Source organism: Diospyros lotus, chromosome 7 (genome assembly GCF_014633365.1).
Source record: "Diospyros lotus cultivar Yz01 chromosome 7, ASM1463336v1, whole genome shotgun sequence".
Taxonomy (NCBI): domain Eukaryota; kingdom Viridiplantae; phylum Streptophyta; class Magnoliopsida; order Ericales; family Ebenaceae; genus Diospyros; species Diospyros lotus.
The window spans coordinates 32429800-32447191 of record NC_068344.1 but is presented as its reverse complement, the minus strand read 5'-3'; the positions used below and the strand labels follow the sequence as shown (position 1 = coordinate 32447191).

The 17392-nt window shown below is 33.4% G+C and overlaps 2 protein-coding genes across 2 annotated transcripts; one reads left to right on the top strand and one right to left on the bottom strand.

Moving 5' to 3' along the window:
* The first annotated feature begins 8170 nt into the window (after window positions 1-8170).
* Window positions 8171-9826, top strand: LOC127805684 (putative UPF0481 protein At3g02645). Its single transcript, XM_052342439.1, has one exon. It carries the CDS (start codon window positions 8171-8173, stop codon window positions 9824-9826), a length of 1656 nt encoding a protein of 551 aa, XP_052198399.1.
* Window positions 9827-13726: 3900 nt separating this feature from the next.
* LOC127805683 (protein FAR1-RELATED SEQUENCE 4-like) lies at window positions 13727-16429 on the bottom strand. Its single transcript, XM_052342437.1, has 7 exons — window positions 16417-16429; window positions 16065-16284; window positions 15407-15765; window positions 14728-15196; window positions 14155-14632; window positions 13924-14061; window positions 13727-13846 (listed from the first exon to the last, which is right to left on the bottom strand). Exons 1-7 carry the CDS (start codon window positions 16427-16429, stop codon window positions 13727-13729), a joined length of 1797 nt encoding a protein of 598 aa, XP_052198397.1.
* Window positions 16430-17392: the final 963 nt, after the last annotated feature.

Below are 17392 nucleotides of genomic sequence, written 5' to 3'. Positions count from 1 at the left end.
ATTGAAATGTTTAAATGTGCATGATGTGTATATTTTTATAATGGAGCATGCATGTTATACTTATGTGATATCCCATGAGCATTGCATGTCATTATGATTTGCACCCCTATTACTATTATTTTGGCATGGTGGCTATCTTCTGCAAATGAGGAAATAAAAGGATATATTAGAGAGCACCCGACGCAAGTGAGGTGGCCATAAACCCGGTAAGCGATGCTCAAGCCAATGAGTGGTAAATTGATTATATATATATATATGTATGCATTCATGCATGTAGATAAAGGGCTTTGAGAGCCAACGTGATACATGTATATGGAAGATTGTGTGAACCAATACAATGTATGAAGATCTATGTATTCATGAGAAATGAAACGATGCATAAAATGCATAATGGAAATGGCATGGGAATGATTTTATTGATGGGAACTAAATGGAAAATGCTACTCGTACTTGGGAAGTCGGGTCTTTTCCACTTTGATTTATCAATGCCTTAACCCTATTGCCCCAATTGTCTTAATATATGCTTGCTTATGGAATAATATTATTAATGAGAATTGAAGGATGAGTTTAAATTGTATTGGGGAGTCACGTGTACTCTATTTTGCTATCCATCCCTTCATTTGTGTTTCCGATATTATATATGTTTACTTGTCGAGTCTTATGGCTCACTTTGAAATATGGGTTTTGAAAAAGCATAAGGAAGTGTATTTCTTTGAGGATGTGTTGTTGTCCAGTCTAGAAGGCGTGAAACCAATGGTGTTTAGATGTTGGGTAATGATTTTCTTTGGCTTTGTGTTATTAATGCTTTTATTTATCGTTCTATGGATACTTTCCTTTGCTATATACTTGTTGACCCTCGTGGCTCACATTGTTTTTTTTGTCATTTCAGGTAATGGAAGATAGATATTTTGGGACGAATTTTGGTTAGATGTGTACAGAGATGTCCCAGCCTCAAAGATTTATGGATGTGATCCAGGCCGGTCTTGGCCACACCTCAGCCATGGCCTTGGCCCTGGCCGAGGCTGAGCTCAAGCCTCGGCCAGGCCGAGCCAGGCGCTCGGCCAAGGCTGGGAAGCTCGGCCTTGGCCGAGCAGAGTGCTCGGCCATGGCCGAGATATGGCCAGGCAGAGGTCTGCCTGGCCAAGGGAGAATATAATAAAAAAAAGAATAAAAAAATAAAGAAAGAAATATAAAAAAAAATAATAAAATAAAATAAAAATAATATAAATAGAAAAAGCAAAGGAAGGAAAAAAAAAAAGAGAAGAAAAAACTAACCTCAAGAGTTTGGGGTTTGGTTGTCTCATACTTAGAAATACTCTTATGCATCTTGGGAAAAATCTACAGTTAAATAACCTCAGAAATTAAGCTACTCCTCGACCCAACAAGATTCTCAGCTCGACTTAAGGAGTGGGGGGCAAGTGATGTGGCACCACCTAAAATTACCAAAATACCCCTACGCGCCAATAGTCTTATCCGCCACGTGGATCGCTTGAGAGACTGACACGTGGCAAGTTAACAATCCGGAGCGGAGCCCGAAAAATTCAAGCCGGGCTACAAGACCCGTTCCAACTTGACCGAGATCCTTGGGAGTCATGCCCCCACTCATCACGGGTACCCCATAACGGGTCTGCATATAAAAGACAAGAGTCTTCACCAAGTATGACCAAGCCCTACAGCTCTCACAGTTATTATGACTTGCATTTATTCTACTGATTTGAGCGTCGGAGTCCACCCTGGGGGACCCTAGCCCCATCTCTCCGTTGTCTTGCAGGTTCTATCACCGATGTCTGACATCGCCAAGTCCGAAGTTCGATTATCGAGGTCCATTCGCAGAGGTGACACGTAGTGGTCGGTCCTAAAAACCATCATCAGGATGTATGTTGTAGACAAGAAATAGAGGGTTTATTTTATTTTTAAAGCCTTAGTGTCATTTTTTTTTCAAAATGTATGGACAGTAAGCCCAACATGATAATGTAATGAATGTTATGTAATTTATTCTGACTCTTATTGTTAGTGAACAAATTCGGAAAAGAAACTTATTTGAAAATTTTGAGTATCTGTATCCATCATTAATGGACCTTTTTTAGGATTTCTTGTGCTAGCGGAAAAATTTGGGAGCGGGCCCTGACACTTACTAAACACGTCCTTTACATGTAATTATATATATATATATATATTTTGTATAAACTGGTCAAATTAATATATTTTAGTTAATAGTGTGACTTTTGTTGGAAATAATAAATAACCTTAAGAGAAGTACCATTCATATTCCTCCCCATAAAAGTTGAAGTTTTATATAGCACAAGGAACATAAAAACAAATATCCAACTGCTCTTATATTATTGATTCCCAGCACGTGCAACGTTGTCATGTTTTAATCAATTAGATGATTGATTAGGAGTTTTTGCTATTTAGCACTGCTAAAGATGGCAAGAAATGGGCCATTAACTAAAGATGTTTTTAAGTTGCTCCTTAATTTACTGTCCAATTTACAGTTCGATGACTTTACGCGGAAGGGACAGCCAAACGAGTAAAGATATCTAATTTTATAGGCATTTCTTTTTCTTCTTTTGTTAAATCTGTAAGCCTGTTGTAATCCAGGGGGCCTTGAGCTCACTTGCGAGTTACAGTTGTAGGCTTGTAGCCCTATGTAAATAAGGAGAGTCTTGACCGAGCACTGAAGGCAAGAGTCACCTCTTGGTCTCGTCACTCAGGCAGGGATTTCTCCTTTTTTCTTTTTCAAATAAAACATTGAGGCTGGCATTAATTTAGCTTAGTTTTTGTTTTTCCTGTGTCTTGTCTGTCTTTGTATTTTTCGGCTAGAAAAGAGGAAAAATAGAAGTCCGCTGACCTTCATATTGGGTCAATCATGTCCCAGGACGTAGCAGCTTGGAGTCGATGAACCAAGTTCAGAGACTCTTGTGTAGCCTGAGACTTCTGTGTGTCATCTCCTCCTTAATGAGGATGAATTTGTTGGCCTCAAGTTCCCATCTCTTCTTCAAAAGATTGGCCAATGTCCCCTATGTTTATGTCTTAGAAAAAGAAAAGAAAATCAATTGGGCTTTATATTAAAACATTTTAGAATCAATTTTCCCCTTTTTTTGGTTAGATTTTAGAACTAATTTTTGGTTCGAGTAGAAGGTTCTCCCTTACTGAGCCTTTATCCGCTCCATTTTTGGGTGTTGACTCTTTGAACCTTCTTGGTAAAATGAGTTTGATATATGTGATATTTTTATACTAATCATAATTTGTTTTTATTAGGCCTCTTAATGTTAGTGATTGTTTTTATACTAATCATAATTTCTTCTTGATTGAATAAATGAAAGAGTAAGAGGATTTGAACGTCTAGTTAGTGATTGATTCTTTTTTGTGAATGAGTTTGAAATGAGATTTTGTACACTATACTTGTAATAAGTTGATGCAAAATGAGATACAAAATAAAAAAATTCTAAATTTTTGAGCCAGCATTGATGTTTGGTCTTAAGAACAACGGATTCTATAAAGATGCTGCAATACCTTTATGGTTATTTTCATTTAGTTGTTGGATTGACATAATGTTTGATTCTATCTATTTTGGCTTGCTTTACTTTGTTTCATAATTAGTTTGAGGGAGAACATGTTTGAATGTATATATATATTATGCACATTTTAATATCATTTTCTCTCTTCACAATTTATAGTTATACTTGAAGATACAAGTCAAATAGGGAACACTTGGTATTGATTGTGACTAATATATGGATTCTTAATAATTTTTTTGATTTTGATTATAGGAAGAGACTAGGATAACCATATATATATATATATTTTTTTTTTCATTTTTTATGATTGTGGACTTTATGGAGCCCTTAAGATGATTGTAATTAGTACATAATCAATGTTAATGATCTTATTTTACACATATCTTATTTTTACTAAATTAATTGAGAATCATGTTTTTATTATTTGTATCTCTCTCACCATAATTAATAGGTATAAAATAAATTCTTATATAATAGTAAAAATAATCATTAGAATTGTGATAATAGAAACAATAATGACATATAAATATAACGATGAAAATATTCATTGTTAATATTATGTTTAGTGACCCGTAAATATAATTATAATGATAGGATTATTCATCATTGATATTATATATGTTTAATAACCGTTAAATATTGTAATAATAACGAAAATATTCATCATTGATATTATTTTTAATCAATGATAAACATTATTATATATAGCGATAGAAATATTCGTTGTCATTATTTTTATATATATAAAAGTAGGATAGTCATGAAATTTTTTTTTCTCCCAAAACTTGTATTAATGATTTGCAATTAATATTTATTGCATTAATAATTTATATTTTATAATTTTCACTAATAATTTAAATCTTTCAATTGCTTTGAAATAATAAATAGTAATTAAAATTTCCCTTAAAACTTGCATTTGGTATTTATTACATTAATAATTTATATTTTGTAATTTACATTAATAATTTAAATCTTTCAATTGTTTTGAAATAATAAATACTTATTATTGTAAAATTAATAATGAATTTTAAATACACGAGTTTTTCAATGTTAATCATGGATTTTTCAATACATTATTATGTGAATATTAAATATTTAATTAATCCGTCAATTAATAAAAAATAAATACTATTTATAAGGAATATGAATAGACACTTAAACTATTAATTAAGTCACAAAAAATTGTTTATTTATATAAAATCTTATCTTTATATAATATAATATAAATATTATATATTATATAATATATATTATATAATATATAATATATAATATATAATATATAATATATAATATATAGAAGAATAGTATGTAAATATTTCTTCCCTCAAAAAATCTGTCAAACTATTTTTATATCTAAAATTTGTATTAAATTTGCATAAATTTTTCGATGCTATTAATTAATCAAAATAAATATTTTCTGTTAGATCTTCTTATCAATTAATTCGTCAGTTAATCAAAAATAAATATTATTTATAAGAAATATGAATAGTCACTTAAAATATTAAATAAGTCACAAAAAATTATCTATTAAATAAAATCATATTTTTGTATAATATAATAATATATAATATCTTTATATATATAAAAGTAGGATAGTCTTGAAAAAAAAAAATCCCCCCCAAAACTTGCATTAATGATTTTCAATTAATACTTATTGCATTAATAATTTAAATATTTCAATTGCTTTGAAATAATAAGTAGTAATAAAATTTTCCCTCAAAACTTATATTAATGATTTGCATTTAGTACTTATTGCATTAATAATTTCCATTAATAATTTAAATCTTTCAATTGCTTTGAAATAATAAGTAGTAATAAAATTTTCCCTCAAAGCTTGTATTAATGATTTGCATTTAGTACTTATTGCATTAATAATTTTCATTAATAATTTAAATCTTTCAATTGTTTTGAAATAATAAGTACTAATTATTGTAAAATTAATAATAAATTTTAAATACATGAGTTTTTCAATACTAATAATAGGTTTTTCAATACATTATTATGTGAATATTAAATATTTAATTAATTCGTCAATCAATCAAAAATAAATACTATTTATGAGAAATATGAATAGACACTTAAATTATTAATTAAGTGACAGAAAATTGTTCATTTAATTATATAAAATTCTATCATTATATAATATATAATATATAGTAGAATAGTATGCAAATATTTCTTCCTTCCAAAATTTTGCAAAACAATTTTTTACATCTAAAATTTGTATTAAACTTGCATGAATTTTTTGATATTATTAATTAATTAAAAATAAATATTTTCTGTTAGATCTTATTATCAATTAATCAATCAATCACTAAAAAAGAAATACTATTTATGAAAAATGTGAATAGACACTTAAAATATTAATTAAGTCATGAAAAATTATCCATTAAATAAAATTTTATCTTTGTATAATATAATAATATAATAATATATTATATTAAAATAAAATAGTTTGCAAATTTTTGTTTCCTCCAAAAATCTTCAAAATTGTTTTTTGCCTCTAAAATTTGTATTAAATTTGCATTTGTTTTATGAGAAATATTAATAGACAACTTAAACTATTAATTAAGTCATAGAAAATTGTCTATTTATTTAAAATATTATCTTTATATTTTTATTCTATATATATTTATATAATATTAAAATATAATAGTCAAACAAAGTATTTTGCCAAATATCAATCAATGGTGAATTTTTTCCCTAAAAAACTTGCATTAAATCAAAGGTAGTGATTAATTAATTATTAATTACTTTAATAATTATATTATAATCTTGAAAATGTGATATCTTAACAAATTCATAAAATTTTTTTTAAGGTTGTCAAATGTTAGGGTTTTTCAATGTTAATTAATATTTAAGGTATCACATTTTTAAGACTATGGAAGAAATCAAAATTCATATTTTTAAAATTTTGTTATTATTGAAAAAACTTATTCTTAGTCATATTTAAGAGTTTTAATTTATATTTATAATTATAATATAATAAATAAAAAATAAAGAACGTCTTTGAGTGGATATTTTATTGATTTTATAATATTTATTTATAAATAAATATAATATAATAAATAAAACAATTTATAAGTATTTTATCAAGTGACATACTTAATATGTTAATTATTCTTTAACACGTTGAATTAAAAGTGTTTTTCATTAGCATATTGAATAGCGAATAATTAATTAGACTTAAATTTTGATAAATGATTAAAAATTAAAAAAAATTATAATTATCAATTCTATTAAAATTATTTAAAATAATAAATTTATTTTTTTATTTTTAAATTAAACTCTCCCGTGTATCACATGGGTTCACCACTAGTTATTTTTAATGATGGAATTTATCCCCCTTACTATTTATATTAACGACAAGACTTTTCTTCCCATCGCTAATACTTTTAAGGGCGAAAGCTTTAATGATGGGCGACGACAAGATTTTCCAAATCGACTTTTAACAATCATTTTTCCCCTCGTTAATTTTTTTTTTTTTTTTTTTTTGTTGTAGTGATGAGATATCAGTTTATTCAAGATATTATTGTAAAAAAAATCAACACTTATGATAATCCTACAGATATGTTAACTAAATCCTTACTTATTGCAAAGTTTGAGTATTATGTGGATTTGATTAGTATTCATCAGAGAGGTTAATACTCCATAATTTTGTTGAAAAAAAGAATTATAGATAATTTTATAGTTGAATTTTGTGTCAATGTGGAGATTGTGATAATTGTGACAAAAAATTCAAATTTATTTGATATTGGGACTCCTAATTTGACTTGATTAAGATTTCGAATTTGACTGTGATTAGGAAGACGTAAAATTGGACAGAGGTTGAGATTTGTCTCAAGTTGAAGATATCTTCTTGTCTCATTTTTTGATCAAAATATAATTTTTTGTGTACACCTAGGTCTATAAATATATGCTAAATATCCTGAAATTATAATATTGTTCATTTGTGTGTTTAATAATTTAATTGTTATTTGTTTTCGATCTATCAAAATCCTAGCAACAATTTAATCTATTAATTAGATATTCGGGTTGGAATTGATGACCAACCAATACCAACATTATTCTTTATTAGTGTCAAATAGAAATTCATGTATACGGGTGGCCAAGTGGTAAGGCACTGGGTTTTGGTCCTGTTATTCAGAGGTTTAAATCCTTCCGTCCCATAGTACATATTCCATTTTATTAAAATAGAGATAGTTTTTTTGAATAACTTTATGTTTAAAGGTCAACTCTTTGATCTAAAATGCTAAGGTAGCATTTGTTAAAATGAGTCTATAAAATACTCAAAATGAGATTGGAAAGTATTTTAAAATTTTTATCAAATTATTTGTTAAATTTTTTACAATGAACTAAAAGACATATTTTAATTAACAACACTATCTGAAAATATATATATATTTTTCGTCATATTGTGGCTAAATATTCCACTCAATGGATGGAATCATGTTCCGCAATGTCTAGGAACTTCGTAATACCGCAATAGCAGAATCAGTAACACAGCAGTACAATTGCTTCAGTCTATATATACAAGCCAATTGCTTACTAATTAAGCTGCATGCATCTCACGTATACAACCAACGCAAATAAAGCATTGCAAAGCTTTTTTGATCTTTATATTGCTCAATATCTGTATTACCAACATGGCCAAAGCTCCAGATCAGTCCAATAATTCAAGCGGCCATAGAGAGAACGCCTTCATTCTCCGAATCAAAGAAATCGTAAGGGAAGGGGAAGGGCTAGTTAATGATGCAAAGATCCCTGTCTCCATCTTTCGCGTTCCAAAATATCTGAGTGCCATGAAGCCGGTGGCCTATGAGCCTCAGCTCATGGGTCTAGGGCCGTTTCACCATTGCCGCCCCGAGTTCGTCGGCATGGAGAGGTACAAGCTTGCCGTCATATCTAAGCCTTCGAAGCTGTTCGGTCACCTTGGTGAATTCGAACAACTTGTGAAGAAGCTTAGCGATCGCCAAATTAAGCATCGAGCCCGGTTATCCTACTACAACTACTCGGACGATATCGACAACGAGACTCTGGTCTGGATCATGGCCATCGATGGTATGTTCTTGCTCGAGTTCCTCAGTAACTATGTTCCCGTAAATGGTATCAACCCGAATGCAACTCTGACGGCTCATCTAGTCGACTACTCGGGGAACAAACTGGCCCACCACTCGATCATTACAGGCATAATGATGCTCGAAAACCAAATCCCCATGTCTGTTCTCAAGGACATCTTGTTAATCCGGTGCTTGTCTGATGATGATGATGATGAACAACTTAACCAGAAATGGGCTACTGGCCTCATCAAATTCTGTAAAATAGTTGCTCCATTGAAACTGCCCAAGAATCCTCTCTCCCCGTACAACCTAGTTTTCCATTCTCATCATCTGCTCGACCTTTTGTACCATCTGGCCTTGCCCTCATTGAATCCTTCCAACAATCAAGAACCCGCAAATATCGAAAGTGCCTCGGATAGTTCAAGTGATCATGAGGGGACCACTGGAGGCTGCCAAAGACCACGCCCTCCGAATGTAGGGAAAAATGTTCAATTCTTTATCCGACTCTGGGAAGCCATAGTCAATCTCAACATTGGCTGGGTGCGTAACGTAACAAAACCTATGAAGGCTATGGCTGGAGTCCCTTGCAATGTTCTGGTTGAAATTGCACCAAAAAACCTAAAAAGCTCTATCCCAGGTCTGGAGACTTCGGGGGATGAGGAAGACAATAGGCCCTTAGTAGATGAAATATTGATTCCCTCTGTATCAGAACTTATTGATGCTGGAGTTGAATTCGAGCCAGCTGATGATATATCCAGCATCCGGTTTGACAAGGAAACCAGAACATTCTACCTCCCTGTCCTTAAGCTGGACGTGAATTCCGAGGTTATAATCAGGAACATGATAGCCTACGAGGCCGCCACTGTCTTGGACTCTCTTGTTTTCGCTCGATTCAGTGAGATGATCAATGGGATTATAGATACAGCCCAGGATGCAATTCGGTTGAGGGAGAAAGGGATCGTCTTGAACAGCTTGAAGAGTGATCAAGATGTTGCCGATCTCTTCAATGGGCCTTGCAAGCACATTCGGCTCTCGCATTCTGATAGCATTGATAAAGCCATTAAAGAAGTGAACCACTACTACAATAACACAAGGAGGGTTGGAGTATACAATTTCATGAGGAAGCATGTCTACGAATCTTGGCGGTTTCTCTCAGTTGTCGCTGCTGTCTTGCTCTTTTCCCTGACGGCCATAGAATCAGTGTGCTCGGTTTATGGATGCTTTCGGGCTGCAAAGTCTTAACATGTATACCCGAACTAGGTTTAACATTCAAACCTAGTTCGGCCGGTTTCTCTCAGTTGGGGTCATGATCAGAAACGATGCCAGCAATCACTCCATGCAGCCTGATTATCTCTTTGATATAATGTTGTTGAGCCAACTTGCTAGCTTACGGGTTGACCATTTTTAACGGGTAAGAATTAACTGAGCCAACTTTGTCAGTTCGCCGACTATTACCAAGATTGCATTGCTCCCACTAGAAATTCTTAGTAATCCAATTATGAAATCCGATCTCACGTGTTCCCACTTCCATTCCATTGTAGGATATCCAACAACTGTAACCCATTTGCTAGTTTCTAGTGTTCAACCTTTACCGGCCCCCCTATCACACGTCTCACTGAGTTATTCTCCGGGCTATGATTATTTAATTTTGGGGTTTAAATAATGGAAAATGCTATATGGACGAATGGGCTAACGCACGGGTTGACAAACCCGATTTATCGCAATATTTTGACAGTAAAATCTCGCGTTAACCTCGGTTTCAATTTTAACGCACGGGTCAGCCTCTATCCTCACCCAATTTCAAAATTAGGGTTTAGTCGCTCTACCTCTCGCTCACACTGTCCTCACCCCACATTGCCGACGACTCTCTTTCTCTCGCTCACTCGCTCTTCGTCCTCACCGTCACGGGTTGTTCCCCCATTTGCCGACGGTAATCTCTCTTTCTCTCTCTGATTTATGGTTTAGGTCGCACTATTTTACTTTCTGTTGCGCTCTATGTATCGCTCTCTCTCTCTTACTCTCTCCGTCGTGACTGTCACCAGCTGTTCCTCATTATTGACGACTTTCTTTCTCTTGCTCGCTCTCCGTCCTGACTGTGATAGGCTGTTCCCTCATTGCCGACGGTAATCTCTCTCTCTCTATCTGATTTAGGGTTTAGGTCGCACTATTTTACTCTCTATTTCGCTTACTCTCTGTATTATTTACATTGTTTGTTTTTGCGTTTCTTGTATATTTTGATGTTTCTTGTAAATTTTTGATCGAGAGGCTTGAACTGCTCTATCTGTTTTCTTTCTTGTGGTTTTTGTATTCATTGATTTGGGTCTTGAAAACCTAGAGTTTGAGATCTGGGATTGGCATAAATTTGGGTAAATTTGAGGGCTTAATGGTGGGTAATGAAAATGGCTACTGAAAATGTTCTTACATACTTTTTTAGATGTAAACTATAAGGTTGGGCATTAGTTGTAAACCTATGCAGTGTTCTTGCACAAGTTAATTATGGATTAGTCGTAAGATTTTATTTGAATTCCAGTTAATGCAATTGTTTCAGTGCCACAGCTTCCTGTGTAACTATCTCTCTGATGATTATGTTTTCTAATTTTATCTGAAAGCCTATGCTTGCTGGCATAGCTTTTCTCTGTCTCTAAGTTGTTGGTGTGGTGCTGTTTTCTTCAAATCTTTAGCTCAATCTTACAAAAAGGCAATTAAATCCACCCTAGAGACTACAGTTGTACCTGGATGGATTGAACTATGAGGGAAAATGTAAATAGGATAAACCTTATCCTAAGAGAAACCAAGACTTATGTTTTTATTGCTTTTTTCGTTATAATGAATTTGCGTGTTTGTATGTTAATTAATACGTAAATGCTATTTAAATGTTCAAAAGTAATATTTTTGTATTAGTGCATTATATGTTTACATTAATTAAACATTTCTAATTATGTAGCAAAACGTGCATGTCTAATTATGCAGCATGTTTTTGCAAGGTAAACTATGTAGTGCTAGGGATTGGCTTTTTCTGGGTTACAGGCTTGCAATGTAAACTATGTAGTGCTAGTGATTGGCTTTTTTTTGGGTTACAGGCTTGCAATGTAAACTAAGTAGTGCTAGGGATTGGCTTTTTCTGGGTTACCGGCTTGTAATGTAAACTAGGTAGTGCTAATAATTATATGTAAATTTAAATATTTTAGTTAAGATGATGTCCGATTTAGAAATGGGTGAAGTTTCAATCAACTCTTCAACCTCGCATTAAGGAATCATGTGTGAACATGGTATGCCTATTTGGTGTTTGACTTCATGGACTAAATCTAATCCCGGAAAGAGATTCTTGCGATGTCGATTTTAGAAGGTAATTTTTATCTTTTAAATGTAATAATTGTTAATGATTTTCTTAGAATTGATTGTTGGATGGTTTGGTTGACAGGATGATGATTGCAAATGGTTTCAATGGATCGATGATGAACGAACCAGTCGTGAGAAAAAATTATGCAGAGTTTTGTTGGATAAGTTACAACGCAACACGACAGAAGCCAAAGAAAAGGAGACATTACTTCAAGAAAAAATGAGAGCTTCAGAAGAAAAAGCTTAAAGGAGAAAAAAAAAGATATTGACTTTTCAGGAAGACTATAGATGTTTAATGGAAGCGAACTTTCAGTTGAAAATAAAGTTTCATGAGAAAGACACGAAGTTTGTTAGGGTTATAATAGTGTTAGGATTGAGTTATTTTTTATTAATTGTATGGTTGACGAAAAATGATGGTAGTAGATTTAGGTATTTGACTTTAGTGTAAATGATATCTAGTTAGTTAAAATGTTTATTTAATTTAGGTGTTTTGTTTGTTTCGTTCGCAGGTTGTGAGGTTATTGTCATTTTTCATCGTTACATGTTCCAGGCACAGGGGCATATGCTTCTGTTGTGCTGCTGTTTGTTTGGTCGGTCTGATTTTCAAAGTGTTGGGAGTATGAATATAATAATGTAATTTACCTACCGAGGAAGAACTGTTTCGAAGCTTCAGACATGAAAATTATTAGCATTTTGTGTGTAAATATTTTAATATTCAAGTCAGATCTATTAAACTTAAAAGGAAGTTGTAAACCTTTTGAATAGCTAAAAAGTGCACATGACAGGAATCAGCCGTTCAATTAGCCAACTACACATCCATGTAACGGTTTCACCATTTTGATTTAATTTGCTTGTATAAGCGCTACATTTGCCTGTATGGAGATCTTGAGTTTGATGGGGACAATGCCCTTTTTATTCTTCTTCATGCCCTCAATCGGCAGAGTTGAATGATTTTCATTGCTTAATTTTTTTTTTTTTTGCTCCCGCTTCAAGTTCTCATATGATTTTTGTTATTATGAATAAATTGGATTGCCATATCATTGTGCTGTTATATTGCATAATGCGCAAGGGATGGTCGTTGCTGTTGCTGTTGCCGCCTATTTCTTGGAACATTGCCATCTTAATATAGAAACCTCAACTGGATATGTGGACTGGAATATATAAAAATAATAGAATTACACAAATTCACTTAAAAATAATAGAATTACACAAATTTACAAATTCATCTTAATAATAAATTGGACTGGAATATATCTCAAGAATGGTAGTAGAATTACACAACCAAGTCCTCCATCAAACCAAACAAATACGCATACATCAATAGCCACAAATTAAATTCATTACAAAACCACAAATTCACTTAAACTGGTTTACATGAGGAGTACAATAATTCATTTCCTCATACAGCGTCTTGAATCAGAACTCTTGAATCATACAAAATTCACCTGCTTTAACAAAAATACAAGAAAATTGTCACTAATATCTTAGTATGAGGCATTTGGGATAGTAGTCATAATATTTGCTGAAAGAAGCAAGAAAGGGATACCTGCCAGTGCTGCAGTGGGTGAGAATAGACAGCTTCTTAAGCATACTTCAGCAGCTTCAATGTAAGCCTAATAATAAAAGAAATTAAAAGTGAACCAAAAATGTACAACAATGATATTACTTCAGCACCTTCAAACGTTTGGAACACATAATAAGGGTCCTAATATAGGCTTGGAGATGGTTATTTCTGTAAAAACAAAAATGAGAGAAAAACAAAAACCAATCATCTCAACATAGTTTTAGGGACATACAATGATCTCAAATTTCTGGTGGATTATCATCGGGCTGTAGATGGGGCGGGTACATTGGCATACAAGGATTACCTATGCGAGAGGTAGGCACCATAGGCACTCCGTGAGCAGCATTCCAAGAAACTAGCTGTAAAAAAGATGTATGCATGTCAACCCAAAAGACAATGCGATAATTTTTTTACCCAAATTATATACACTACTTACCATCAATTGTTGTGAGTGGGAGATTGTTGGAAGCGCCTGATATTGTGCATCTTGTGAAAAAGCTTGATTGAATACTTGAGCATTTTCGACAATGTTTTGAATTGGGGCATTGCCTTTGTTTGATTTTGAAGATCCCACCTAGCCATCAAACAAAAAATAATTGTCATTACCATTGGGAATTCAAGCACAACATCTTGCTCTGAAGCAATAAAAAATACATAAAACACATACCTTAGCTTTCTTTGTACGTGTTTCCAATGGGCCCTTCTTGCGAAGCTTCCTAGGAGCTCCCTTTCTCTGGGAGCATATCGGATCCATTATTTGCATGCTTGAAATTGTTGCTGTCTCTCCACAACTACAAACTTGTTTTTGCACACTGTGTTGAGCATATATATTACTACCATAGCTTGGATTTGTATTGGATATGCTTAATGCATTCAATTGAGATTGGATCCACTCCATGGTTGCTCGGGTTCGCTCTTCGTCGTCTGCTACCTTGGCAAACGCACTGCACAGTTGATCGTATCTTAACTGGCTAGGCGTACTAATCCAACCATTGTAATTGATCTTCACCCTCATGTAGGATCTACTAACATCTCTTCTCCATCGCTGTAAGATATATCTCTCAAGAATTGATCTGACACCATTTTGGATCAATATTGTGCCAGCATGTCTACAAATTATTCCCTTAAACTCGAACATGTGACAACTGCAAACAATATCACAGTTATCTTTCTAAAAAAAAATCAATTTTTTTTTTCCTTCACTCTTTCATCATTTATTATATCTTCTCGCACCTCATACCTTGTACCAAGCGGTCCCTCTTCAGTAGACATAATCGAGCAATAAATCTTCCCAGTTAACTCTTCTTGAAACTCCTTGAATTTGGCGATTGTGTACACTTCTTGAAATTGTTTCTCAATGGCCAACCTCGATACACATGGAACCATCTGAGAAAAAGACTTTACGTTAGCCTGAAACTCTTTTTCAACTTTACACCTCATTGCCCGCTCATATTGTTCAACAAATTGCTTCAATGAGGTTTTTGAGTGTACATATCCATCAAAGAATGCTTTCATACCCTCACTTCGTTGCGTTGTTGACATCCCTGCCCAAAAACTGGTTTTCACGAAACATGGGACCCATCGACCTCTTTCTTTGTAAAGTCCAGACAACCAATCATTGTCATGTAGTGCATATTTCTCAATCAATGAATTCCATGCCTCCTCGAATTCTTCAGGACTCTGTGATTCATACACCACCTCATGTACGCCTGAAAGAATATATGCCTTACAACTATGGTTACCAAATTTTTCAGGTAACTTTTTTAATATATGCCATAGACACCATCTATGTTTTGTGTTAGGGAAGACTATCTCAATAGCATTTTACATGGCCCTATCTTGATCAGTGATTATTCCTACAGGCGCTTGATCCTCCATACACTAAAGCCATGTCCTAAACAACCACACAAAAGTCTTACTGTCCTCGTTGGAAATAATACCACATCCAAGCAGTGTCGACTGTCCATGGTGATTTACACCAACGAATGGAGCAAACGGCATGTCGTACCTATTGGTCAAGTATGTGGTGTCAAATGTGACAACATCGTCGAATTCCTTAAATGATTGTCTACACCTATTATCGGCCCAAAAGACGTTCTTCAGTCTTCCATCTTCATCCAAATCTACACTAAAGTAAAAACCCGGACAAAAGGCTTGCATCTTCGAAAAATAAGCTTGAATAGCAACAGCATCTCCTTCCCCAAGTCTTAACCTCCTCACCTGATCAATGTAATTTCTACAATCTTTTTCCACGAACGTTAGGTTCTCATATCCATCACTTCAAAAACAGCTGAGTTATAACTTTTATGTAATGGAATTCCAGCTATATCATTAACTTCAAGCTGTCACTTCACATGTTCACTTAATTGTCTGTTGCATCGATATAACCTAGATTTGGTTGGACTTGTTTTATGGTTATGCTCAAGATGGACAATGGTTATTCGCTATATTCCTAAAACGTCTGAACATGCTCCTATCCTAGCTTTACACCCTAACTGAACAGTTGGTTGAGGATTCAAAGAGGTGCTAGCTTTAATGTTTCTTTTTCCTTCTTGGCTACATGTATATCCCACATACCTTAGAACACTGTCATCACCCTTCCTCGAACTCCTTCTTTTAACAAGAAAACCCATATGGTAAGCATATCTTTTGTCAAATTCAAAGACGTCTTTCTCCTCATTGAATTTCATTCCAACCTTAGGGACAAGATCACTCTCTTCTTCTGACGCGGGACACTCATTATCTTTGGTAATTTCCTCATTATTAACGAAAGTTTCCTCATTATCTTCAAATGATTCTGCAAGCACAATATGATTTCCTTCTTAAAAAAAAAAACAAAAAAAAAAAAACCATCATATCAGAATATAATGTTACATATATTATTGTTGGTTTCCTTCATATTAGAATCTAATGAAAAAATCAAACATACCTATGTCACTCATTGTTGGTTTCCTTCGTCTTCTAAAATAAAATTGATTGTCTTCTAAAATATGCAAATGTACTGCACAATTTTAAAGACTGCATAAATATACAAATTCTAACTAAGCAGACCAAGCCCAAGCAATCCTCAACACTCCTAAGTTCAAACCTACCATTACAACTTGTATTAACAACAAACCAATACAACTAAGCCCAAGTAATCTATCTCAACCATACCTCAACAACAATTTACCATGTTATGTCTAATAATAATACTAACTAAGCAGAAAAATTAATAGAAATGATAGCTTTTTCAAAAAAAAAAAAAAAGACTATTATAAGGTCCAATTATGTCTGCAGTGACCCAAATGAAATCATTTTCCAAATGCTTGGAATCAAATGTCTAGAGTGACCCAAACGAAATCCACATTTCTCATATACAGATTTTCAACCCACAAACAAGAAAAGATAAACCCATAAATTATCAGACAACAAACAGATTAGATTCATAACAGAATCCAGCAATGTAGCTCTCAGAAAGACCACGAATGTCAACAATGCATCAAAAGGAAACAGGAAACAGAAAAGGGAGAGAAAAGCAAACCAAACCCATTAAAGAAAACTGAGAATCAGGGAGACCCAAAACCCATTTACCTCATCTGAGAAGAGACCCATCAAGAAATGAATCTCTCCGCCAAACTGCAAGAAGGAGATCTCATCATCTTTCTCACTGCTGATTGGAGAGCAGAGAATGGAGTATATATGCCTGAAACCCACACATTGGTTTGGCGAATAGCAAAGCTGTGACTACTGAAACGGTTGTCACTTTAAAGCACAGTCAAAGGCACCAAATCTGGATTATGCTACACGGACGAATGGGCTAACGCACAGGAAGAAACATAACATCACTTGCATTATAAAAATACATAAACATAAAAACATAAAAATCTTTCTTTCTTACTGGCGATAGGAAGAGACGCGATTGG

What these genes read in the sequence shown, in the direction of transcription:
- LOC127805684 (XM_052342439.1), top strand. Translation starts at nt 8,171, where the DNA reads ATGGCCAAAGCTCCAGATCAGTCCAATAATTCAAGCGGCCATAGAGAG.
- LOC127805683 (XM_052342437.1), bottom strand. An exon ending in TATTATTTCCAACGAGGACA is followed by an intron (nt 15,197 to 15,406) that starts GTAAGACTTTTG and finishes ATATTCTTTCAG; the next exon opens with GCGTACATGAGGTGGTGTAT. An exon ending in CCCACTCACAACAATTGATG is followed by an intron (nt 13,847 to 13,923) that starts GTAAGTAGTGTA and finishes TCTTTTTTACAG; the next exon opens with CTAGTTTCTTGGAATGCTGC.